At 46.0% G+C, this 26,861-nt stretch overlaps 1 protein-coding gene across 6 annotated transcripts in view; it reads left to right on the top strand.

Annotated features, from left to right (window-relative positions):
- Window positions 1–26,861, top strand: part of SMG7 (SMG7 nonsense mediated mRNA decay factor) — a 1,316,737-nt gene that overhangs the window by 1,066,016 nt on the left and 223,860 nt on the right. For 3 of the 6 annotated variants that reach the window (XM_069641401.1, XM_069641400.1, XM_069641399.1), the window contains exon 18: window positions 13,868–14,017. The exons of the other annotated variants lie outside the window; for them this stretch is intronic. In XM_069641401.1, coding sequence (XP_069497502.1) covers window positions 13,868–14,017 — 150 coding nt within the window. The remainder of the gene's footprint in view (window positions 1–13,867; window positions 14,018–26,861) is intronic. 6 annotated transcript variants of the gene reach the window in all.

The raw sequence follows: 26,861 nt of genomic DNA, 5'->3' as shown, positions 1-26,861 counted from the left end.
TTTGACTCCCGAGTAAATATTGTTAGGATCACTTTTTTAGGCATGGTGCTTTATTTGACATAAGACTGTATACAATTTAAATCTGAGCATACATAGAGATATTCAAGATTTTATTTAGTTTGTTTGCAGCCATCTCGATGACTGCCTTCATCCTACATGTCATGCACTTGAGTGATGCCATAGAAATTATTTGTGTATATTATGTTTTTGATGACATAAAACCAGTCCCCCTCACTAAAACTGCCACGTAGCATGTTTTTTCTACATATGCTCCTGTAAGAGTAGTGTTGCTTCATATATTCTAATGACCATTTTTATATTTCATATCTCAATTTATGTATTTCTTTGCCCACTCTCATGGGACCGCCACTTCAAAATCATGTCCCTCTTCTGTGCTCAGGCTATGTTTAGGTGCATGTACCTTCCAGTAACTTCTAATCTGCATCCTCTATGCTGTGGTATGTGTACCTTCTCGTGTTCTAATCAGTCTCCTGTATCAGTGCTTGAGTACTTGTACTATCTGTGAGATTAGTTATCAGAGTTCTGTGTCTTTGGTATATGTGTACCTTTTTCATATTGCTATTGAGCCATCTTGTATCTATACTACAGCCTGTCTGTTTCCCTCATGGCTTCTATTTTGAATGTGGTGCATACCTATGCTAGAACACAAGTACCTAGCACAGGAGGCATTTCAAAGACAACACAGCTAGTGTCCTTGAAATGCCAATTGTTCTCATTCTAGTACAGACAGATGGGTTGGGGGCAGGGGGAGTTCTGAGTTCCAGTGTTTATTTTGACCAATACAAGGCATTGTATCAACGGTACTTGTTGTGGGGTTGTAATCCAAGTCAAAGAGAGGGATCTAACGGGTTTAATTAGGGTCTCTTCGTTTTCTTTTGTTTTTTGAGGGGTCGAGCAAAGTTATCTTTTCAGAGGAGCCCAGCAAGCAAGTAGAGGATGGTGAACCAACTGTGTCTGCTGATTTAAGGGTGGAAATCGCCTTTAGCAGGCTTTCCCTCGTTGGTGAGTGGCATAACTTTGCTTCAAAGAAAGAACAGCAAGGGGCAACAGATCTTTGAAGTGTAGTTACCAAAAATGTTCATTCTCCTGCCGGCTTCCTTGGTGTTCAACTGCAATGGTTGACTGTTAAATGGCTCACGGTAGTCCCTAGTTACACAAAACTGCAAGATTGTGGGCTACCCCAGGCCTCTTGGCACAAGGCGTGAAGTATGCAATGTTTTGGCTGCCATCCAGTCCTGAGTGGCCAAACTAACACTATTGTGACACCACTGTTGGGCAGAATTTCATTTTTGTAATTCTAGTTACCCTAAACATTTTACTGCCTACTATTTGGATGCTTTTTCAATTTTTCTTATGTGACCAGAGGGACTTCAATGGAAGTCTGCATGCCACTGCAATCCTTCTTCAGATGTGCTGCCTTTAGGGTATGTGGCTACAAGGGCAGGAATGCTTTTTAAGAATCACATTTTGGCCTCTGGGTGAGTCTGTCACCCTGCAAGCGTGTTGTGGATTAGGCTGGTGGCAGTTGATTTACGTTTGGGTATACCAGGGTTTGCCACATTAGCAGTGCAATACCCCTGTATGATAGCCCTTACGGTACTAATGCATTTGTGTAGCACCTGCTCTTGGCCATTTTGTTTTGGGCCATCTTTGTCTGTGTTCACCATGAGACCCTGCCAGAATACCTGTTTTGCTGATGTTGACTCATACGCCGCTTATAAATGCACCCTCATCTACTGCAGTTTGAAGTGTTGTAAACTGGTGTAAAGTCCTTTGGCCTGCACAATCTTCATCCAGTGTGAGTGCCTCTGGTTTGTGGTTTTTCGGGCCAGCCTGATTGACTGGCATTCAAAACGTTTGCATGTCTGCCTGGACCGTGATCTGGCTACGGCCAGCCCCTGGGTGAATGCATTATTAGTGTTAAACCCTGCATATAAGATCTGTACCTGAAGACTGCTGGAGAAGATCCTGATTTTGCCCTACTGGTTGGACCCTGGGACCTTTTTGTTCTTGCATCCTGCACCTTCCTTGTTGGTGGAATCCCATCCAGGGTTCTTCCTTTATTTCCAGCAGTCGTTCTTGTTGGCTGGACTGGCTTTTCCTTTATGGTATATTAAGGCTGCCACAGAAGATGTACCCAAGAAGGCGAGTTTGGTGGTGCAAGAGCAGGATTTGAAGCAGTCCAGCCGCTGAAACCATATTGCTTGCCTCTGGTTTTTTTTGTGAAGATTCTTGTTTTTTTTTACAGTTTGGGGATTCTTCAGGTTCCTGGCAGCGAAGGGACATCTGCTTCTGGGTCTGGCGATCCATGTGGCTTTATGTTAAAATCTTCTTTCCCAAGTACCTAGCGTTTCTGACCTGGAAGTTGTGTGGCGATCTGCTGCCCATTGGTACCTCAGTCTTTGTAACATCTTAAATTGCCTGCTGGCTTTGACCATATTGTTGTATTGTTCCTTGTTGGCTGGCTGCCCCAGCTCCACTGACCTGGCCTATATAGTTGGTCGGGTTTTTCTGTCCTCCCTGCGCTGTCTTTGTGGCTGAGCCATCCGCCTTGTGGGTCATCCTTCCAGGTGTGTATTTTTTTTGTTCTGGGTTTTTTCTTTTTTTGGTTCCTAATCTGGATCGTAGATGAAGTCCCTCCAATCTGAGCCACCATCCGCCTCTAGACAGACTTAATCCTGAAACCCAAACTCATCTAGGCCCCCCATAATTCCTGTGTCGAATTCTCTGCAACCGTTGCTCTGAGTGTTTGTCCCCGGGTCCTAGAGAATTGTCCCTGTATTTTTGGTTGTTTTCCAGAGTCTCCTGTGTCAAGGAATATTTGGGTTTTGAAGTCTGCACCATGCCCCACCATTGAGCTCTCTTGTTTGTAGTGGACCTTGTGCTCCCTTTGCAACCATCTCTTCCTGATCTGCTAGTCCTCGAACCCTGGATGGAACTGTTCTTCGTTGTTTCCTCTTCTGTACCCGTTTGTGCAATTTGAGAACTTTACCCTATAACAGCAGCAGACCTATGGGATTTGGCCCCATTGTTTCTTAATTGTGAAGTCTTAGAACTTTCTTCTACTCCCATAAAGGTGATTTGCTAAGGTTCTTGCCTGAGCTGAGAAATGTTTGTCTGATCACCATGTTCCCCAGATTTTTTAAAACAGTTATTTTAGAATGTGTGTATGACTTATTGTGTGTTTAAGAAATTGCTGCCATTCACTCTATAAGATAGAAAGCAATAGTGTTACAGTAGCAAGTATACCTTTTTCTAAAGATAAATTACGCCCTATTACGGCCCAGTATTGTTGTTTAACTTCACCTTCTGTTGCTGGCCCTATGTGCCTGCTTCCTATATTGTTGCAATGCCTTTCTTTCATCCTTTTTAGAACTTGTATAAGCCTAATACTTCCCTGCTAGGTTAGACACCTTTTGTGTCTTGGACTGAAGTGGAAGCAATGCCTTCTCCCATTACTGTGTTGATGTGTCCGAAAGTACTTATTCAATAGTCTTTTAACCCTCATGCAAAAGCAAATCTATGTTTTTAGGTTTTGAATGGGACCAATTGTACGTTTGTACCAGCTTATCCCTCCCAAGAGTGAAGCTTATTGCTCTGCTGCATTAGCCATTGAGAACGTTTGATGTGACTTGAACATCCTGATCTTCCCCACAAGATGGCCTTCCCGAGCACATAGGGAAGTATATTAGGGTGTCTGGTAGACCTCTATTCAGCCTAAACTTTGTTCATTTATGCAGCCTGTCCTTGTTAGATATGACTAGAGCCCAGGAAAGACGGCAACCATATAGTGTCATTCCTGGCAAGCAGGTGGAAGAGGACTAATGAAGCCAGTCAGGTAGCCATTTTATCTTCTACACACAGTAGGCTGCCGAGAAGTAAACAAGATGGTGTACAGTAGTGCCATCATAATGAAAATCGAACACTACCACAACCCTGTACTGAAGCCCCTGCCTTGATTGAGGACTACCCCAAGGATAAGAAAAAGGTCTATATGGTTACTGCTTGCCTGGTAGACATAGGGACTACCAGCACTTCCCAGAAATAGTTTGTGCTAAATGAGGCTTGAAAAATATAAAAAGGAAGGAAAAGATAGTCCTATAAGAACCTTTGAGGAGGTCTCAAAGTGAGTCTACAAAGTAGTAAAACGGAATGCCTTAACTAACATGGAAATATAGGACAACAACTTGGACAACCCATTTTCTTTTTCAAGCATTACTCTGCGGATGCTTCTTCTGGAAAGGATATATATTGTGGCCAAAGAACATCCATGCAACCTATTCACTTTAACCTGGTCAGTATGCGCTGTCACCTGGCCCCAGGGCATTAAATTGTAATCTGGTTCCCAACCAGTTGGGAAGAAGGGCGAGCAGGACAAGGGAATGGAACAGTTGCCATCTCCAGCAGTGAAACAGTCTTCGATTTATATTTGAACTATGTTCCTCATTAGGCTGTGAATCCTCAATAAATATAAATGCCATAAAAAGCTACCTTAAACCTATGGCCTCTTCGTCTCATTTCAATTCATTTTTCACCTGTGAACCATTGAGGCAGATAGGCTTAACTTGATGCCAGGAGAGCCTCGTCTTTATCATTACAAGAATGTCGTGTGCTGGGAAGGGGCAAGAACCTGTGGAACAAGGTGATCTGTTTGCTGAGGCTCTAGTCATAGGTGCAGATTAGATGTGAAGCAACATTTTAAAGCTCTTAAAGTGACAGTACATCTTTTAGTTGAGCTTCCCCAGAATGCCTCTAGTGTGAGCAATTCCCAATCAGTTGTGAAGGATGAAGAGCAAGAAATAGCGGAACCAGAATCACCATTAAGATGCTTGGGAGTCTGCTGTAGATAGTCTCTTTTGAAGGGATTGTGTCCTTCGACGTATTCCTTATCTTAGATAATTAGTCTCCAGCTTGGTGGCCTTGGAAATGTTTTCTCTGTAGAGGGTGCTGGGTGTCGACGTCCGCCGAGTTGGTGTCCTTCGACAGCCACTATATCGGCACCGACGTCACCATGCCCATAAATAGTCATGCGTGGCGTCCTTTGCTCAGTTCCATTTTTCCGCGCTTCATGGGGCCTCGAAATATCGTTGCTCAGTTCAGTCAGATAAACCTCTTATATTTCCCCGATAAAAGCAACTCGTACTCGATGGCTTCCTCATCCGAACCGACGACTCCGCGGTCCGGCTTCAAAAAATGTCGAGACTGCGGAAAGAAAATGTCGCTAACGGATCCTCATAGGATCTGTTTGTGGTGCTTGGGAGCCGAGCACCATTGTTCGGAGTGTGAGGACTGCATGTCCATGACGGCGAAAGCCTTGAAGGAGTGCAAGGGTAAGCTCGAGAGAGGTAAGTCAGTCAAAACCTCCTTGAAAGTTTCTTCGGCCGGGTCGAGGCATTAGTCTCCTCGCCGTCGAAAGCATTCCCATTCTAGTTCTTGAAGTAGCTCCCACCACTCGTCGATATCTAGACACTCAAAAAAGAGATGTCGAAGATCCCCTTCCTCGTCATCTTCTGTTTCCCCAGAAAGGGTCTCCTGTCCCACAAAACACAGCTCTCAGGCTGAGTGGGAGGAATTCAGGAAAAAGATGCTAAGCGTCTTCGAGAAAGCGGCCTCAACCCCCTCGAAGACAGCTGAGGGTGATACCCTGGGTGAAAAAACCCAAAAATCGAAACGCTGGTGTAAAATCCATTTCTAAAGCAGAAGGAGCCAAACTTGTAATTATTGGCCGAGAAAAGGTCGATGTCGACGCCGATGTAAAAGGCTTCGAAGGCGCCGAGAAAGGCGTCGAGAAAACTGGAAGAGGCCTCGAGGAACTCTAGAGGATCGGGATCCTGCTCAAGGATGTCGACGACGTTCTCAGCGTCGTGCTGGAGGCTCTGGGTATAACCGTTGACTGTGAGGTAGCCGTGGTTTTTTTCTTTTATCAGCGTCGATGTTGGCGTCGATTCGATCGACCGATGCGTCGAAGAACCCTTCGATAACGGCATTGATGGCGCCGATCCATGAGTCGCAGGGACTTTTGACGACGGCGAAGATGATGCCTTCCTACCCGATGGCCCGTCTCCAGTACATCGGAGCAGTGCTCAACACATCCCTGGGGCTACGTTTGCCTCCCCAGGTGAGGGCTCATCACATTCTTCAGATGGTGCACATGTTTCAACATGCCCAGAGTCTCCCGGCGTTCGAGTTCTTGAGGTTGCTTGGCCTCATGGCATCCTGCATTCTACTGGTGCCAGAGGCCAGGTTGCGGATGAGATCTCTGCAATGGGATCTCAAGATGCAGTGGTCGCAGTCCTCCGGCAGGATGTCTGATCCCGTTCAGGTGCCGCCCTCGGTCACCCAGGATCTTCTGTGGTGGGCAGTCGAAGGCAGTCTGATGAAGGGGGCTCCTTTTTGGCTACCCTGGCCAGAGGTGACGATCGTGACGGATGCATCCCTCACGGGATGGGGAGCCCATGCCAACGAGTTGACAGTCGGCGGTTGCTGGCCTCCATCGGAGTCCAGACTCCATATCAATCTGTTGGAGCTGAGGGCTGTCAGGCTAGCCCTGAAGGCTTTTCTGCAGTCTCTACGGGGGAAGAATGTCCTGATTCTGACGGACAATACAGTGGACATGCACTAACTCAACAAAGGGGGGGGCAGGGTCTCCCCCACTGTGCAGAGAGGTGATGCAGTTCTGGTTCTGGGCCATCCAGCAGGAAATTTCAATCCCGGTAGTTCATCTGGCCGGAGACGAAAACGAGGCGGCGGACGCTCTGAGCAGGCAACGCACAGTCTTTCACGAGTGGGAGCTGGCTCAGGAAGTTTTCTTGGAGATATTCACCCTTTGGGGGACCCCACAAGTGGATCTCTTCGCCACCAGTGTAAACCGGAAGTGCAAAAGATTCTGCTTGCGGGAATTTCCTCCAAGAGGAGCCTTTGGGGACGTGTTCGTAGTGGATTGATCCTTCCCACTGCTGTACGCGTTTCCTCCAGTCCCCGTCCTTCCGCAGGTGTTGCGGAGGTACGGTTCCCGAATGATCCTCATTGCTCTGGCATGGGCCAGGAGTGCGTGTACCCGGACCTTCTAGGCATGTCCATCTGCCGAGGTCAGAGTACCCCATATTATCTTCAATCAACGAAGAAGGAGAGGATTCTGATCAAAAAACACCCTTTGGGGTGCAGAGGACCAAACCACCTGTTTCAGAGGATTTTACCTCTGAAGAAAGAAGGTTGAAAGACCTATAGGAATAATTACATGAGGCAAGTGGGTTGGACACTTCCCCAGAAGTGGAATTTGTCAAACCAGACCCAGGGGCACATGCCGAAACCCCCTATAGAACCCTGATGGCAAGAATTATTGAATTCATGGGTTGGTCTGCGCCTTCACCGTTTTTCAACAGGATGACCTTCCAGACATACTAGATAAAGGTCGACGGGAGGATCCTGTGGTCCCTTTCCATACAGCTTTACAAGGGAAGATTTCATCAAATTGTGAAACTCTTGAAGTTATCCCTGCAGTCAATAAAAAAATTGTCAGCCAAGTATAGGGTAGCTGCGGCTGACCCTGATTATTTATTAAAACACCCGACTCCAGAGAGCCTGGTGGTTCAAGCGGCAACTTCATCAAGCAGCAGATCCGCTTATCCTACTGTCCCACAGGACAGAGATGACAAAAGGTACGATTCTATGGCAAAAAGTCTTTTCTGCTTGTAGTATGGCATTGAAGTCCATCAACGCCACTTGTATGCTCGCCAGGTTCAGTGACACACTGTGGGAGTGTGCTTCATCAGAGGCTGACTGCATACCAGAAGGAGATGAAAGGGAAGCCTTCCTTAACCTCATTAAAGATGGCAAAGATGCCATGTGCGAATCTCTTCAAACTGGCATCGATTCCGCTGACAGTATCAGCAGGGCCATGGCGGCAAGTATTACAATCCGCAGGCATGCGTGGTTACGAAAGTCTGGCTTTGCTCCAGATGTACAGGCCAGACTTTTGAATATGCCCTTTGACGGCTCTTCTTTATTCGGTAAAAAAGGCTGATGACAGCCTGGGAAAGTTGCAAACATCTAAAGCATCAGCAAAATCTTTAGGAGCTGCAATCCGCCAAACTCCTTTTCGCCCCTCAGGAACCTCTGGGAGAGGAAAGTCCTTTCGCTATTATTCCACATTCGGGGAAGGCAGAGGTCAGCCGACTCAAAGAGGCCAAAGGTGATCCACCCGAGGTGGACGGGTCAAAAGTACTAAGGCCGCAGCAGCAGCAGGTGCCTCTTTACCCTCAGCATCTGCATCAGCTGCCCCCAAACCACTGTGAGGTCTTTCCACACAAAACACCTGTAGGGGGCAAGTTAACTCACCATCTGATGGAATGGCAGGCTATTACGTCAGATGCTTGGGCATTGGAGACAGTTGTCCAAGGTTACTGCCTACCCTTTCTACGCATCCCACAGTCATCCACTGGGGCACAGCTCTCTAAAAGTTCCAGATCCGCTCCTCTTGCAGGAAATTGTAGACCTGCTAGAGAAAGGTGCCGTAGAACCAGTACCTGTAGCGGATAAGAACAAGGGCTGGTACTCCCCCCTTCCCCCTCCCCCCTACTTTCTCATACCGAAGGAGGACAGAGGACTGAGACCCATCTTGGACTTAAGAGAATTGAACAAGTTCCTCAGGAAGGACAAGTTCAAGATGGTAACTCTCTCTCGGATCCTTCAGGCCCTCCAGCTCCAGGACTGGCTGGTATCTCTGGACCTCCAGGATCCTTATTTCCATGTGCCAATCCATCTCAAACACAGGAGATACCTGAGGTTCGCAATTGGCGGCTCTCATTATCAATTTCGAGTTCTGCCATTTGGGCTGACCTCCGCCCGAGGGTCTTCACCAAGCTAATGTCGGTAGTGGCTGCAAGTCTAAGGAGGGAAGGGATCCACATCTACCCCTACCTGGACGATTGGCTGATCAGAGCTGTATCTTCGGAACAAGCTCAGATCCAGCTGATTATGTCTGCCACTTCCTTCACAAACTGGGCTTCTCCCTCAATTTAAAAAGAAGCAACCAGTGGGGGACTTTTATGACATCACTCTTAAACCTCTGCGACTCTAAATATAATACCAGCTTCTTTGTGTCGCAATGGTGCATGCAGAAAAACGAAGACAGAGTACCTCTACTTCGTTTGTTAGTACTGAAAAAACAAGAGGGTTTCTGCACCCATCTATTACAGCGCCACACATAGATTTATATTTTGGTGAAGATTTATTAGGTAGCCCATAGTGATTACACGTGTTTCGGCACCTAAACAGGTAAATAAATCTTGACCAAAAGATAAATATGTGTGGCGCTGTAATACATGGATGCAGAAACCCTCTTGTTTTCTCAATTTAAAGAAGTCACAGATGATACCATCACAGACTCCAGTTCATCGGAGGTGTCCTGGACACTTCCCTGGGAAAAGCCTCGCCACCAGAGGTGAGGGCTCAAGATATTCTGCAGATGGTCAGCAAGTTTCAAAATGCCCAACATCTCCCAGCCTTCGACTTTTTGAGATTGCTAGGCCTCATGGCATCCTGCATCTTCCTTGTGCCAGAGGCTAGCCTGAGAATGAGATCTCTCCAGTGAGCACTAAGAACCCAGTGGTCGCAATACTCAGGAAGAATGACAGTTCTCCTCCGGATTCCGGACAAGGTAGCCCACGACCTTCAATGGTGGGCCTATCCAGAGAACATCTTGAAAGGAGAACTGTTTTGGCAACCATGGCCAGAGATGACAGTAGTCACAGACGCCTCACTCACGGGGTGGGGAGCCCATGCCAACGACTTGACCATCAGCAGTCGTTGGTCTCCATCGGAGTCCAGACTACACATCAACCTATTAGAGCTGAGAGCGATCAGACTAGCGCTGAAAGCTTTCCTGCCATCAGTACAGGGGAGAAATGTCCTGATAATGACGGCCAACACGGTGGCCATGCACTACCTCAACAAAAGAGGAGGCGTAGGGTCACTGCCACTGTGCAGAGAGGCAATGCAGCTCTGGTTTTGGGCAATTCAGGAAGGAATCTCTATCGGCAGTCCACCTAGCCGGAGAGAAGAACTTGACAACGGACGCTCTGGGCAGGCAGAGCACAGTCTCCCACGAGTGGAGCTAGCTCAGGAAGTCATTCAAGAGATCTTCGCTGTTTGGGGAACCCCTCAGGTGGATCTGTTCACCACCAGCACCAACAGGAAGTGCGATCTGTTCTGTTCAAGGGAATTTCCCCCGAGAGGAGCTCTAGGGGACGCGTTCGTAGTGGACTGGGAGTTTCCACTCCTTTACGCAATTCCACCAGTCCCTGTTATTCCTCAAATTAAAAGGAGGTTGAGAAGATTCCGGAAAACCATGATCCTAATTGCCCCGGACTGGGCCAGGAGAACGTTGTACCCGGACCTTCTGGATATGTCCATCTGCCCTCCAATCCATCTTCCACTCAAAGAGAATCTCATCTCGCAGAAGGGAGGTCAGGTTCTCCATCCAGACATCAGAACCCTCAACCTTCACGCTTGGCTTCTGAAAGGTGGAGGTACAAGGATTGGGACCTTCCTGATGACGTCATGGAGGTGTTGCTTTCGGCCAGGAGGACAGCAACACCGTCTTTATACCGCTGCCGTTGGAACAAATTTTGCAGCTGGTGTAGAGAGGACAATATCGACCCTTTTTCATGTGTTACACCAACAGTGTTATCGTTCCTACTCTACTTGGCAAACTCAGGCCTTCAAGTTGGCACTGTAAAAGGCTATCTCGCGGCCCTATCAATCTTCAAGCGCACTGCGGAGGAACCATCGTATTTCAAACTACCCTTAGTAATACAATTTCTCAAGGGATTAACTAAGGTTTATCCTCCAAGACCATTCCAAGTTCCCTTATGGGACTTAAATTTAGTCTTCAATTTCCTAATGGGTACTCCCTTCGGACCACTCCACGCCTGTTCGCTGAGATTTCTCACTCTTAAAACTGTCCTATTAGTAGCACTAACATCTGCTAGGAGGATGAGCGAATTACAAGCTCTATCTTGTAAACCCCCACATACAATTTTCCGTAAGGACAAAGTTGTCCTACAGGTGAAGCCTAATTTCCTCCCAAAGGTGGTTTCTGAATTTCACATCAGTCAGAAAATTACCCTACCTTCGTTCTACCCTCCTCCCCATCCGGGGAAAGAGGAAGAAAGGCTACATAGGCTGGACCCAAGGCAAGCTCTAAGCTTTTACATCAGCAGACTGGCTAGGATTAGGCAAGCAGACCGACTGTAGGCTACTCAGGTCACAAGTTGGGACTACCCATAACAAAACAGACCATTCCAGGTGGATTATTTTGGCCATTCTGGAATGTTACAAACTGGCAGGGAAAGATCCCCCCCCCCCCCCAGAATCTTAGGGCTCATTCAACCAGGGGTATCGCAGCCTCTTCGGCCCTCCAAAGAGGGGTACCGGTCCGAGACATGTGCGGCTGCCACATGGTCGTCCGCACATACATTCACAAGATTTTACAACCTGGATTCCTCTTCTAGTCAAGAGAGCAGATTTGGCAAAGCTGTATTACATTCGGTTCATTCCTAAAAGGGATAAATGACATTATTACTCCCACCTCCAATTACATGCCACTGCTATGGGAGTCTATCAAGATAAGGAATACGTCGGAGTACACAATCCCTTCGAAGAACAAGTTACTTCTTACCTGGTAACGTTCTTTCAATGGGATGTTCCTTCGTATTCCTTATCGATCCTCCAATCCATCCTCGCAGTAATACTTCCTTTGTGGTTGCAGCTCACGCTCCTTCAAGGTCAATAGCCAATTCATCCAAGACTTAAAACGGAACTGAGCAACGGACGCCGCGCGTGGCTATTTATGGGCATGGTGACGTCAGCACCAATACGGTGGCTGTCGAGGGACACCAACTCGGCGGATGTCGACGTGCAGCGCCCTCTACAGAGAAAACATTTCTGAGGCCAGCAAGCTGGAGACAAATTATTTAAGATAAGGAATACGTCGGAGGAACATCCCATCGAAAGAAGGTTACCAGGTAAGAAGTAACTTGTTCTACTGGAGGCAGGAGTTCAACCCTTCTACCCAGATCACCATTTCTATTGTGGTCTGTGAGGGTTTTCTGTGGTGGTCAAATCTACTTGCAGAATCGCTCATCCTTCCATCAGATTTGCAGATCAGCATTACAATGAATGCCTTTCTGTGCAGGTGTGGGGTCATTCTGGTCAGCTGCACAAACATCTTTTTCCGCCTATGTATAAGATTCTACATATAAACATGCTTGAATTGAATCTGGAGTTCTGTCCCTGCAGTGGCAGAAATGTGGTTCACATCAAGAGTCCACAGCACTGGAAGTTGTAATTTGAACAAAGTTGGTGGGGTTGGGGGTGGGGGGTATTAATTGATCTCCTGTGCTCCCTTAAAGTGGATATGTAGCCACTTTTGTATAGCATGGCTGAGCTGTCCAGTTTGCGGATGCAGAAAACACTTAATTAAATGACCTCTGCATCCGTCAGAGGGACAGTTTAACCATACTATGCAGTAGTGCCTACATATCCATTTCAGGGCGCCACAGGCAAGATTGATAATTACCCCCCTCGCTTATGAGCATGCGTACCAACTTATTTTGTATCCAGTGAAAATGTCGGCAAAGAAATCCCGCGACCAAAAAAGCAGCTGTTTAAAAAGCACTTTTTTTAAATGCATATATATATGGGGTGGTGTATTAAGTTATATTTTATGGTAGGGGCACTATGGAGGGGCTGCAGGGGCTCTGCCCTGCGTATAAATGCGTTCAAAGGTGCTTTCTTAAAGATGGCTTTTTCAGCTGCATGATTCTTTTTTATATTTTTATGGCAAGATTTTTTGGTGTCTTTCATTTTCCATTCAATTGTCTATAGTTTGCCCTCCTGCTTTCCATCTACCCCTTCTAAAGTGGAAAGGTCCATGATGGACTCCTACAATATACCAAACCTGCTCAAAAGTCATCCAGTCTTCAAGAAGGCTTTTTGTTTAACCCTTGGTTATAATTTACATTAGAAACATGTTTCCAAGACCTCCATTAGGCATTAGTGTCTTATCATATCAAATGCGAAAGGTGGGGATTTTCTTCCTGAAGGGGTCCACGCTTTAGTTGTGAGGGCAAAGTTAGTTTTGTAATTCCATGGCCCTTTGGATCTGCTCTGTAGGACTGCAACTTGGGGTGGCTATGTGCACCTTTAGTAAGCATTACTCCATGGGTGTTTTCTCAAGTTCAGTCCATTTATTTATTTTGTTAAAATAAGCAGATTAGGCTACCTTCTTACCTACACTTACCAACTACCATCATCCCATTTTCATGACTCTGCAGTTGGGTAGTTTTCAAATCAGTAATGATATTTTGATTATCATAGTGACTCTTGTACTGGTAGTCCTTCCAGATGAAGCTGCCCAACATAACTTACTGTCCCGCAGAGTGAATGAGAAGAAAAGGTTGTGGTGGTGATGGTCAGTGAGCACATAGCAGCGGTGCAACTAGTGGCCACACATTTGTTTGGGCCTTCCCTTTTATCTATTCGTTTTTTTGTCATGCAAAGGATGTTCCAGTAAGCTGTTGTGCAGCTTGGACATCCAATTAGTCTGTTGGACGGCCTCTAAGGATTACCAGTAAGAGAGTCAAAATGGTTGAGTATTTTTACTTTTATCCCACTGTCAGTACAAACTAATTCTCTTTTGTCCCACTCATTTTTCACTTTCCTGGTCCATTTTCTGTTTAAGCACAAAATACTTTCTTTTAAATCTTCTTTCTGTCTTTGCTTAGATTGCTTTTATTTCTTTTCTTGCATTTTCGTCTCTCATTTTGCTCCTTTCTGTCATTAGGACCCCAAGGGCTCCCCTCTACTTCCTCCGGACCTGCTAAAGAGTCTGGCTGCCTTGGAGGAAGAGGAAGAGCGGGCTTTCTCCCATCCTCCTGATCTTTATCCAGCTTTGCTGGGGCCTCTCGCCTCTCTTCCTGGACGAAGCCTCTTTGTATGTATTCTACACATTTCTGCTTCTCCTTGTACGTACTCTGCCTTGTCTGTGTGACTGATGTGGTTGTTTTTTCCATCTTTTCTCCTGCTACTCTGCACTCATTAAGCCTGAACTGACAAGTCTCTGTGCAGGAGTGGTTAACTAAGTAAACTTATGACTAGCAAGAGTCATGAAGGACACGATTCAATACGGATAGTATAGCTCAATGGCAACGTGCTTGTCTGGAAGCAAGACAACTCAGAGCAACACAAGTTCAAATCCCGGGTCCGCGCTTAGAAACCTCGTTAGTATTAAGGACGTTATAAAAAAAAAATGATATTTAAGACAGTGTTAGGTATTCAAAGTGATTGTGTGACTGTAGACAATGAAGTCATTACTAATGCCACCAGTACTAAATAGATGTAAAATGTATTTCAGAGGCTTGTGAATCTGTTTAGATTCACATGCTTTGTTTTGCATGAGTGGTGAGCTTGGAGTATTACACTTTGTTTTTTGAAACCAAAAAACAGGGGGTCGACAGGGGCGTTCCTGTCACATCATCCCAAGCCTTCCTTTACAGCGACCCATAATCTTTCATGCTTCTATGTCTTGAGATTATTTATTTTTCTGCCATCGGTTGGCTATGACTTTGAGAAGCTGAGAAAAACATTGCTCCATCCGGCAATGCGACACCAGATTTCCACAGCTTTTGGGTGACCGACACCAGACAAGGCCCCATGAGTAGAAGCCTCAATATCTTCCTCAGCGTACAGGAGGGAGAGCGGGGGCAGGAGGGGGGTACATTGATATTTGCATGACAGTTACTTAGTCTCCGGCTATCATTTTCCTTTAACACTGTGAACGTTTTGATTTGTGAAACTATTTCCTAACAAGTAGGAAGCAACGGCAGTTGGCAGTACTTTCCATGTAGGTTGCTGAGGCAAGCACATCAGAGATTCAGCAAGACAATGAGGTGGAATCTTCAGGGCAGTGTGCTGATTCCTAGTCACCCTTTGTCTCTGGAGGATAGCTCAGCGGCAACGTGCTCGCCTTGGAAGCAAGACGACACGGAGCACCACAGGTTCCATCCCGAGTCCGTGCTTAGAAACCTCTGGGTATTAAGCGTGTTATAAATAACCTATTGTATCATATCATATATCATACCCCAGGCTCCCAGACAGCAAGAAATTCCAAAGGCACCAAACCAGTTTACGCCCATCTCCAAAGAGTCTATCAGTTCTGTAGGCCTCAACATGGCACCCACAAGACTAGTGAAACAAATTAGCTCGTAGCCTGTATCCATATCGAGTGCCAAGGCCATGTTCACTAAAGATCACAAGGAAAGGGTGAGGTGCCTGCAGCAGCGGAAGCCACTCTGCACACCGACTGATCCAGCGCGCACAGCAACAGCAAATAAATTGCCTAAAAACATAAGAGCACTGAAACATCTAAATATGACACGGAAAAAACCCTCCAAAGAAGGCGCTGAAAAAATACCCACCTAGACATTGCACCGACCAGAACATACCAGAAAAAATGCCAAAACATGGCTCTCAAAAGTGAAGAACTTGCAACAGCTGCCAAAACAGCAGGATTTGCACACTTAAACTTCCCAGTGGTCACAATGCTCAGATCCACCCACTTAATCAGTCAGAGTTACCTTCTTAAATTGTACAAAACACGGCTGTTACCTAAACTCCTTTCCTAAACATGTTCAAAACCACACTCAAAACACCTGCCAAGGTCCAATAGCGCCTATGCATTAGCTAAAGAGACACTCTCCAGTACACTGTGGGGCCAATGGCTATACTGGCCAGACCCTAATTATGAAGGTGAGGAAGAGGAGGATTTTTGGACAGCATAGACCAAAATAATATGTATGACCTCTTAAGCACATCAGTGCCCATTTGGCAGGAACAAACATTCCACCAAGTCATTGTAAATGCCAATCTACTTCTAATGAAAAGGGGAACAAAAGGAAAGGTGGGGTGTTAGGGGGCGGACAAGCAATATCCTTATGCAGGTGACACTGCCTCATACAAAGAACCTGGTAGATTTGGATACAGCTGAACCAACAACCTGGAAGGAATCCTGCAGGTCAAGGTAGAGGGTCTTGGTAGAAGCGTTGCTGGTGTGTGGTGGTGGTTAGGGAGTTTTACCAAAGTCCACCTGTGGTAGGACTACAGTAGACTCACTTTTAGATGCTAAAGGGCTCTAACTCTTAGGTTTGGCCTGAACTACCCAAAAGGTTTGGTAGCAATAGACGAGCAGCCAGGCTTAGTCGGTTACATGTGCTTTTAACAAATTAATAAATAAATAATGCATTTTTAACAAACCTAAAACAATGAAGAAATATTGATTTGAAATTTATTTTTTTATTTGGGGGTTCTCCTCAAACCCCCCGTTTTCCTATGTTTTAAACCCCACCTATTTTAACCACTTACCCACCTCCACGTTTGTTTTTTAAATTTGATTTATTTTTTATTTATTTTTCTCGTTTTAGGTTTGTTAAAAATTGTATTTGTTATTTTTAATTCGTTTAAATCACTGCATACCGGCTTAGTCTAGGAGGGAGAAGGGCTGTAGATAAGTACAAAGACCTCTGGAAACACCTATTTTGAAGAATGCACTGATGCACAGTAGTTTTATAAAAATATTGTTATTATAAACACTAAGGCAGCTAAAGCTAACACAGTATTAGAAGTACAGGTAAGTAAACTTATTCACGTTTATATGCCGTAAGACTTTTGGTAAGCATTACTCAGTTAAATAGTAAACTCTTAGATGATATACAGGTAAGTGTAAGGTGGAGTCGGGGGCTGCTAGAGAATAGAGAACTGCATCATAAATACATATGCCCCTAACCAAGATAGTGGCCTATTTCAAGACACTATATAGTAAAATCAGTCCTCACATACGAGGCACGGTTATATGGGGAGGGGACTTCCAATTGCACGCTGAACCCCAATATGGACAGATCAGACACGAAACTAGAGAAGCCCACCCCGCAGCAAAAATGCTACAAGCCCTGCTGAGACTTTAGGCTGGAAGACATATGGAGACAGCAACACCCGAATGATAGGCACTACTCACACTATGCCGCCCCACAAAACCTGTACATGAAACTGGATTATATGTTCGCCACTCTGGAACTTGTTGGGGAAATGACGGGTTCAGAATATGAGGCGAGAATACTATCGGACCACTCCCCTCTGGTACTGGCGTGGCAACATCAGCCCCCCAGAGCCAGGATCCCAACATGGAAGCTCAGAGCCGAGGCATTGAAGGACCCCGCATTCCGAGAGGACATAAGGGAGGAGATAATTGGGTATTTCAAAAATAATACTGGAAGCGTGTAGTCAGAGGGTACCCTATGGGAGGCCTTTAATTTGGTAGTGAGGGGGGCGGCCATATCCAAATCTAGAGTGCTCCAAGGGGCTATAGTGCAAGAGTTACAGGAGACAGAAAAACTAGAGGTTATTATGAAGAGGGGGCACCTCATAGGAGGACGCCGAACATTTGAGCCAATTACAACAAGCATGTGGCGGGCTCTGGGAGAAGTTATGCAACCTGAATTGCACAAAATACATTGAGAGACAACACGCGGGGGGAGACAAACCGGGGAGGCTGCTCGCATGGCTATACAAGAACGAGACACCAAGATCAGCAATTGGAGAGATAACGGGAGAAGCGGGCCAAGTCTGGAACACCCAGGAGTGTGAATGAGGGATTCCTTAGATTCTACAAACACCTCTATGAAGATGCAGGAGAGACGGCAGAGCAGGAGACTCAGGAGACACTAGAAGACATAGGATTACCTAAATTGAGTGAGGAAGACCGGGAGAACCTAGATGCCCAATAACAATGGAGGAATTGGAGACAGTGGTAATACATCTCCCCATGAGCAAAGCCCCTGGGACAGACGGGCTCCCTAGCGAATTCTATAAAACGTATAGACAAGAAGTTCTCCCCCCTGCTATTGGCAATGCTAAACGAGGCCTTTGAGAAAGGGAGACTGCCGAAATCTGAGGGAGGCGGTATTCATTCCACTCCTCAAACCTGACAAGCCAAGCACAGACTGTGGGTCGTACAGACCACTATCCATGCTAAACCAGGACAGTAAAATTCTCTTGGCTGTGCTGGCGAACAGACTTAAGCGGGTAATAAATAAACTCATACACTCCGATCAAACGGATAGGTCCCAGATAGAAGCATATCCGATAACCACAGAGTACAGAGGAGTCCCACAGGAGAACTTGCCTATCTTGCAGATAGCCTGGCAGACCAGAACATTTGGATACCTGGGGATTAACATATATCACACGGTTGAGAGAGCAGTAGAAGGTATCAAGAACAGCATGGGGTTCTGGGCAAAGCTCCCACTAGCCATGTTGGGGAGGACGGCCTTGCTTAAGATGGTGGTCCTGCCTAGGATATTTCATTTTTTTGCAAATATCCCACACATGTTGCCCAAACGCTTTTTTTTATAAAACTCCAGAGTTTATGCAGAGGTTTCCTGTGGCACAACTCCAGAAACAGTGGCCCTATGGAAATTACAGAATACGTATGACAGAGGGGGTATAAACCTGTCAAATTTTGAGATATAACACTTGGCAGCGCAATTACAATATGTCACGAGGTGGCTGTCGGAAGACGAGACAGCAGAATCTAAATTGCTGAGGGGTGAATGTGACCCTTATTTCCTAAAAGAACTGATATGGCTACCCAAACCAGAGTTGCATGGGCGATCGAAATTTCTGGAACTGGGCTGGAAGACATGTCACAAAGCATGTCGAGCTATGGAAACCCGACCGCATGCTCCCCGCAGGCGCCACTTGTGGCACTACATGGGGTGGATGAGCACCTGAGGAAGGGGATCCGCAAACACTGGGAGCCGGTAGGCCTAGCGACCTTGGGAGATATATGGCAAGACGGGAAGGCACTGGACTTCCAAACGATAGTGGCACGAAACTGGGGTACATACGGGGCAATATATCACACATACTAGATTAGTTAAACGGTTGAAGGAAACATGGTCCGAAATAGCACTAGCAGAACAACCTGATACTGCCATAGAAACAATGTATGATCTCGGAGGGAGGGCACGAAATATCCCGGATTTACGAACTGGTGATGTCTAGGGTGGATAAGGAGTTGCTCCAATTGAGACGGGACTGGGAGGAGGAAGCAGGAGTACCTATGCAAGACGGGCAATGGGAAAGAGCTCAGATATCATAAAAGGTGTCTAGGAATGCGAGTCTGCAGCAGATTGTCACCCATAGGGCATATATGACCCCCCCCCCCCGAAAGATCGCCACATTTGGGAGTACAGAAGTACAAAAATGCCCCAACTGCAGGGAGGTGGATGCTGGGATGATCCATATGTTCTGGGCGTGCCCGAAGGTGGGAAAATTCTGGGATGAAATTAAGCTACGACTATCTGAAAATGGAATCAATCTAGATGTGGAATCCGTGTGGGCATGCATGATGGGGGGGATTCACCAGACCACACAGCCTGAAACACGTGTGCAAACTCAAGGACCTGGCCGAAAGTAGAATAGCCATGAGTTGGAAAGCAGGCCATAGACCCATATAAGAGGTATGGTGGAACAATCTCCTGAAATGGGCAGACGCTGAGACAGCAGTATGGTATGAGGCAGTCAGCAGAGGGGAGGATAATGAAGTGTGACCTCTGATAGCATGGAGACAAATGGTAGCCACATTGTCGGGATCCTCCCATGTCAATTCCAGTGAATATTAAACGTCTAAGAACGGCGAAGGGGATGAACCCTAAGAGAAGGGAAGTCCGAAGAACTGAGGTGGAAGCTCGAGTTAAAGCAGGGGGAAGACAGCAATAAATACGCAAATGTATGCTAAGAAGCTTGTTACCAAAAATGTCGGGTGTGATGGTTATGCTTTGTTTGTTGTAAAAATCAATAAAATTTGTTTTAAAAAAAGTGTAAGGTGGAATTGTAGTGGCAGTGTTTCCCGTTAATGTTAAAGGATATTCATACCATGAAATATCGCCACCGGAGTGGTCCCCTGGTGTTCTAGTGGATCTGAAGGGGAAAGAGGGTGGGATGGCTTAGTAGGACTGAGCAGGAGAAGAGTAAGAGAGCTGTAATGTTGGCAGCATCCGTTCTGTTAATACTGTTCGCTAAGCTTAAGTTCGCTCCCCGGTTGGTTGCCCTCATGTGCTGTTGTGAGACTGTGGTTTGTTTGGTTGCAGTGTAGTGTAGTGAAGTGCTTGCTGTTTGTTTTGCTTAGAGGTATGGTTGTTTGGTTTGAGCATGAGAGGTGTATGCAGAGGGGTGAGATTTTTGGTAGGGTTGGTTAATGGCATCGCTATCGAGAAGGGACGCATGCTAATCCTCACAATTCTATCTAGATGTGACGCCAGATGTCCTTTGCATTTCTATCTAGATAAGATGCATGATTATCTCCGCAATTCTGTATGGATGTAATGCATGTTAATAGATTCACTATACTAAACCATCCCTACATGCCGTAATACAAACTATGCGTGGCTAACACCATTGTCACGATGCAAAGTGTGATTAACTTGCACAATGAGGCTGATTGCAGGGTGGCTACCTTGAACTAGTGTGGTAAATGCTGGCTATGGCAGATAGCCAAAGAGAGGCAGAGTGCCTGGGGGAGTCAGATAATTGGTAAAGCTGCAGTTGTGTAGTTGGAGGGTTATACAGAATGGCTAGCTATTAAAGTGCAGGATATGATGACCAACCCATTGCATGCCCTGTGCATCATACTAAAACCTCTAGTCGCCAAGAGCGGCTTAGCAGCCCAGAGGTGGGCAGTAATGTTTGTTCTCCCTGACCAGATGCAATATATTAACTGGCAGAGTTGGGACACAGTTCACCTAGATGAGATGGGTAGCTATGCTACAGTTTGCCTAGTTGTGGTGGGCTAGCATTGTGTCTGTATGTAAGCTGTAGGGTGAAGTAGGAGTAATAAGAGAGGGTATGCAGTGATAAAATTGCGGCAAAAATGCTGTGGTTTGACCGTTTAAAGGTATACCCCATTACACCATTTAAGTGGAGCAGGGGTTGCATGGTGTCCCCCGCTCCCCTTAAATGATATAATGGGTCTAGGAGTTGCGGGGGTGTGCCCCGCATCCTTTACATGGATTGCGGTGGCAAAACCACTGCCTTTTTGCCACAATATTTTGTGTTCACGGCCAGTTTTGCCACGATTTTAACACATGGAACCTAATGTTCGGTTTGGTGGGATGCAGTGATTGCTGTGCCCCCTGTCCACACCACACTAACCTGGTCGGTCACTGCTGATGGATGGCAGGCACGATCTGGAGCTGCTTTTGTAGGAGCTGCCCTTTGCCCCTGGCCCTTAGCCTAGGGCTTCCTGGACAGAGGCTGCCCTTGGTGGTGGTCATAAATGGGTGTGTTGGGCCAATCGGGCTTAAAGGGCGGGGTGGAATCTGGGAGTAAGCACTGGACACGTGGGAAGAGAGGGACAATGCAATGCGATGCAAGGAGGGAAGGAGGCAGGTGGCGGAAAGGGAGCAGGAAGCCTACGACGAGTGGGCACACACTAGCACAAACGAAAAACACAGCAACAAAAAAGAAATTGAAAGCACCTGCTGGCTATCTGCACTGGAGCACAGAGAGGATTCAGAGGCCAATCACAAGCACTAGGGGCGGGAAGGGTGGGGCACACACAGAGTAAGAAAGCAGCGATCTGCCCAAACACACAATGCGAGGTGCTCTATGTACAGTATTTTTTTGCTGTTGACCGATCAGAAGAGGAGTTACTGCAAGAAGACGGTGGCCAGCGCGGAGCATTGCAGGCGTGTATGCTCTGTTCCTCCGCATTTTGCTGTGCTTTTCTGGGGGACCAGTGCTTGTGCTTACGAAACAGTCCTTGGAAACTTCTGACGGTCCTTGTGATTATTTTGGTTTCACATCGAAGGACATAAGCAATGGAGCGGGAGTCTGATTCAGTAAAGGGAGTCCTACAGAGGACGAGACGGCAAGCCCACTTACAGTTCCTAGCATGCAACGCTGGCCTACGACTGGTGGAATCAACCCCAGATACTCAAGGTAACTTACTTTTCAGGATCCCCTGTGCCTACCCCCAAAAGTGCCTGCTCTGACTTTTGTGAGGGGGATTTTGTGATAGCAGAGAGACTGCAATCGTTCGGAAACTGCAGTGGGAATGGATGGGACGGGCATTTACCCCTATGGTCTCCGTGGTTGAGTGTGAAGACATTGGACGATAACGCAACGGGTGTCGAGGGTTGAGCACTGGAATTAAGAGATCAGGCTTTAATGAGTGTCAGTGATAATAGTACGATTGCACCTAAGTCTCCATTTATCTGCTCGTCCCTGGAGGTTAGTTCACCGACAACAGCAACTGAGGCAATATCAAGCTTGACCCCTACTGAACCTACAGAGGCTTAAGTGGTCGGAGCCGACAGACTACCTACTGGCCAGAGTTGCTTCTTCCTCTAGCGTGACCGACCCGCTATTAATTTCCACTAATATGGGCGACCATGTTGGAAAGTAATACTGGCAATGGAGAGTCTCCTTCTAACCTTTACATGAGAACGAAGCCAACATCGTTTTGATTTGGCACAATAAAACCTGCAATTCAGGCAGATTATCCCCATCTCGATCTGACAAGCAATTTCAGTTGGTACCCCAATGCTTGGCAAAACCTGAGATTACAGTTGAAACGCCTGGGAATTCAAGTTTGGCCACAAGATTGTCTAGTGATATAGCAGACATTTTGATACAGCTGGAAAGTAGCAGTATTGCTGCTCGAAAGACATCGGGTTTAAATGACAGTAGAGAATGAGATCCTGAGTATTCCATCAAAGAATCGTTGGAGAGCTGAGTCAACTGAATTGTTGGGAACATTGATGGCTAATATTGCTCAGCCCGCCCTTTTAGAAGGACTTCTGGGAACTCGGGATCGCAAGGTCACAAATAGGATAGTGACCTCTTTTCGGGCACAGAATCTTCTTCCTCTGAATCCTTATACTCCAAGTGAGTTACTGACCATTAGAGTTGCAAGGAAACAGTAGTTTTAACCTCTGCAAGAAGCCTGCAGACCCACAAATTCAAGCAAGTTTGATGTTTACTTTAACCTGGAGAACCACTGTAACTCACCCCCTGTCCTCTGATTCTTCTTAGGACTTTTCAGGTTGAGTTGATGTCTGCTTTAACAATTGTGTTGGCTCCATTCTTAAAACTTTGAGTCGACAAATGACAGCTACAAGCACCAGGCTACCTTGACCTCCATGCCATGGTGCATTCTAAGCTGATTCAAAGTAATTTCTAACATCTATGCAAAATAGAATGGAGTGCAGGAATTAATTGGCGACTCACTCATATGCACTTATTGGATCTAGCAGAGAGGCGGGACGAGAAAGAAATGTGCTAACCGAGATAACAAGAGAAGCGCTGAGGTTGCTGAAGCCCAGCAAGGAAGAAATAACTATGCCAGTGTCAGTTATAAATTTGTTAAATACCGACACAAATATGCAGACTGTTCTAAGGAGTCCGGACGATGAAGTAATGAATGGTAATCTGAGTTTACAATGTGTCGAAGATCTGGGTGCTACCGCCCTGGATACATTATCTGGAAGTGAGGAACGTGATGACTGAGGACGAAACCAGGAAGAACATTTGAGTGAAAGGACGACTAATAGTCAATGTAATTGTTGTATAGCCGGGGAGAGAGCCAACTGAAATAATTGATAATGGAACGTCCAAGAGCATACCAATTTCTCATTTTCTTTTATACACGATGCAAAAAACAGATAAAGTAAAAAAATCATTCCACTTATGAAAATCAAATGACGCAATTTGAGAGGCTGTTCACCTGAATCTGTTGGACCATGAGATCCCAAAGAGGAACAATGGAACTAACTGAACAGACCAAAATCAAGACGTTCATTTTCTATACAAGAGGAAAATGGGGCAATACAGTTTCTCGCCTGGAGAACATTTAATGGATATCTGTGACGAAGAGGAAACCGAGGATATTGAGGTAAAGTACTTATCTCTCAATGATAATCCAAGCTTTCAAACAAGGATCTACCAAACGGAGACGACCTGTTGGGGAAGAGGGGGAAAGTCCAAACAGGTCGGATCAAAGAGCTGTGTTTTTGACACTTGCCAAAAAACACCTTTGGGCTGATAATGCTTTCAGAACAGCTAAACGACCAACGGTAAACGAGGATAAGCAGTCTGGACCCATTTCCAATAATGCCCCACAGAAGTCTCGCAATTTAAAGAAAGAGTGCCGAAAGGACGGGAACGAGTGGTCGACCAGCACATTTTTTGGAAAACAGCCTAATATTGGAGAGAATATTGTCCATGAAGGATGGCTTGATAGTGAATCGTAATAATGTGTAGATGCTTCCATTACATATCAAAGTTAAAAGCCATTGAATCTGTCGATATTGCAGTAGTTGAATTTATAAATTAAAAATAACACAATTGGGTTTGTTTGCAACTTTAATTCGCAATTTTGCTTTTAGACGCTGCAGTGTCTTTACACCCTCTGGGTTTTGCCATACTGGAGAACAATGACGAGGCCCTTTGGACTGAGTTAAAAAAAAAAAAAAAAAAAAAGGCTGGGGTTTGTGACGAGAAGATAGTCAAGGAGGAGCAGTACCTCTCAAATTGACTTTGCTCATTCAAACCCTGTCCTGTTCGAGAACACAATCTAACAAGGATGGTATCCGAAATACCCTACAGATAACATTCAGTGCTACAAATAATTTTAAAAGAACGATTATAGAAAAAAGATATGTGAAATCAAACTTGGGGAAGGTTAACTCTTGGGATTGGCTGGCTGGTGTGCTGACAACCCATAAAAAGCAGCAATGCCAAGAGCCAGCAACTCCTGAATGTATTACAATGGGTTCTTGTAACACCAGGGGATTTGTCCATTTATTTCATGTTAATTGCACTGTTGGTAACTTCGATATTTTATGCCTTAAGGAGACTTGGATGATTAACTTCCTAGTCTTAGATGGTTTTAGCGTGTACCTTAATCGTTAATGTTGAAGGACATTTGTACCGCACACTAACACCACCGGAGTGGTCCCCTGGCGCTCTGGCGGCTCTGAAAGAGGGAGGGAGGGAAGGTGAGTTAGTGGGTGGAGGCTGGAAAAGTGCAAGAGTGCATTGATGTGCTCTTGGCAACCTCAGCCCGGTGGGTCCGTCGGCTGGGCCTGTGCTGTATGCGGCCGGTAGTCGTCGTGTACTGATGTGCGAGTCTGTGTTTATTTTTTGTTGTTGCAGTGTAGTGAAGTTTGTGCGGTTTGTTGTGCTGGAGGTTTGTGGTTGTTTGGTTTGGAGTTTGAGAGGTGTACGCAGAGGGGAAATCGTTAGTGGTATTGGTTAGTTGGTATCTCTATCGTGAATTGACCAGTTGGGCTCTGGTAAATTCACCCGGTGGGGTGCTTGGGCACACTGTGCTTCTGAAGGTCCCTGCCCGTTTGCATTCGAGGCCCCTTGAACATCTCGCTGCCTGCTCCGTCCCGCTCCGTCCACAACCTTGCATGTTCCTCACCCCCACCCACACGGCTAGTGCGCCTGCCAGTGTCCAGGCCTCCGTTAGTATGGTGATTGGTGATATCTCGCCAGCTCCACAACCCAGTGGTACCTAGTTGTAGCTAACGGGCGGTTGGGGATGATAAGGATTGGCTAGGATTGTTGCCTCCATCTCCATGAGTCTCGCATCTTAACCAATCTGTCTGGCGTCATCCCTCCCGGTGCCCTGAGTGCTGCTCAATCGGTTCTGGGAGCTTGTCCTTGTCCTTTCCCGTTTAGTCATTTTGTCTTGCTGTTCCGGTTTTAATCTCTGGTATTGAAGAGCCAGGTTTTTAGTAATTTTCTGAATTTAAGGTGATCTTTGGTGTTCCTTATTTCTTTTGGGATATTGTTCCAGGTTTTTTCAGCTAAGTGGTAGAAGGCGGTTCCGCCAAGTTTTTTCTTAATGTAAGGTTTTATTTCCAGGCGGATTTCGTTGGTTGACCTGAGGGGTCTCGTTGGCTTGTAGATTATTTTCTTTTGTAGGAATTCTGCTCCTTGTCCGCAGATTGCCCTGTGCGTTATGCATACTGTTTTGAAGGTGATAGTGTTTTACTGGGAGCCAGTGTAGTGTTTTTAGGGCAGGGGTGATGTGATCTCTTCTGGATAGTTTGAGGAGTAGTCTGGGTGCTTTGTTTTGGTTCCGTTGTAGCTTCTTCAGTAGATATTCCGAGGTAGAGGCTGTTTGCATAGTCGATATTTGACATGAGGGCGACGATAGTGAGTGTTTTGTGCGTGAAGGAGAGGAAAGGTAGTATTTTTCTTGCTGTGTGGAGGAGGAAGAAGCATTTCTTGACTGTTGCGTTTATTTGCTGTTCTAAGGTTAGGGTGTTGTCCATCAGGACTCCCAGGTTTTTTACTACCTTAGACAGCGATGGTGCGGTTCCCATTTCCGTTGGCCGCGCGATAGTGGTTTCCTTCTCTTGGTCTTTCGATATGATCATGATTTCTGTGCCAAAAAAGGTTTGAATGCAAACCTATTTACTATCATAACACATTGGATTGGCCTGAACATACTGGAAGACTGTAATGCCAACCCATACATTCAAACATTAGTAATTGAATTAGGGATGCTAAAGTGAGTCAGGGAAAACTCACTAGTGATCATTTAACTTATATTGGAACCCTGTGGCATGGAAATCAACTAGCTTCCTAGATTGTGACGTCCTTAATTTACAATTTTAATGCCTTATTGCCAGATTCATGGATTATTTTGTGTGGTGACCTGAATATAGACTGCCTGATAATTGAGCCGAGAGAAGGTATGAATGTTTGCA

This window comes from Ambystoma mexicanum, chromosome 1q (genome assembly GCF_040938575.1).
Source record: "Ambystoma mexicanum isolate Mex_15411 chromosome 1q, UKY_AmexF1_1, whole genome shotgun sequence".
Lineage (NCBI taxonomy): Eukaryota > Metazoa > Chordata > Amphibia > Caudata > Ambystomatidae > Ambystoma > Ambystoma mexicanum.
Note: the sequence above shows the minus strand (reverse complement) of the source record. Positions and strands in the feature narration are given on the sequence as shown.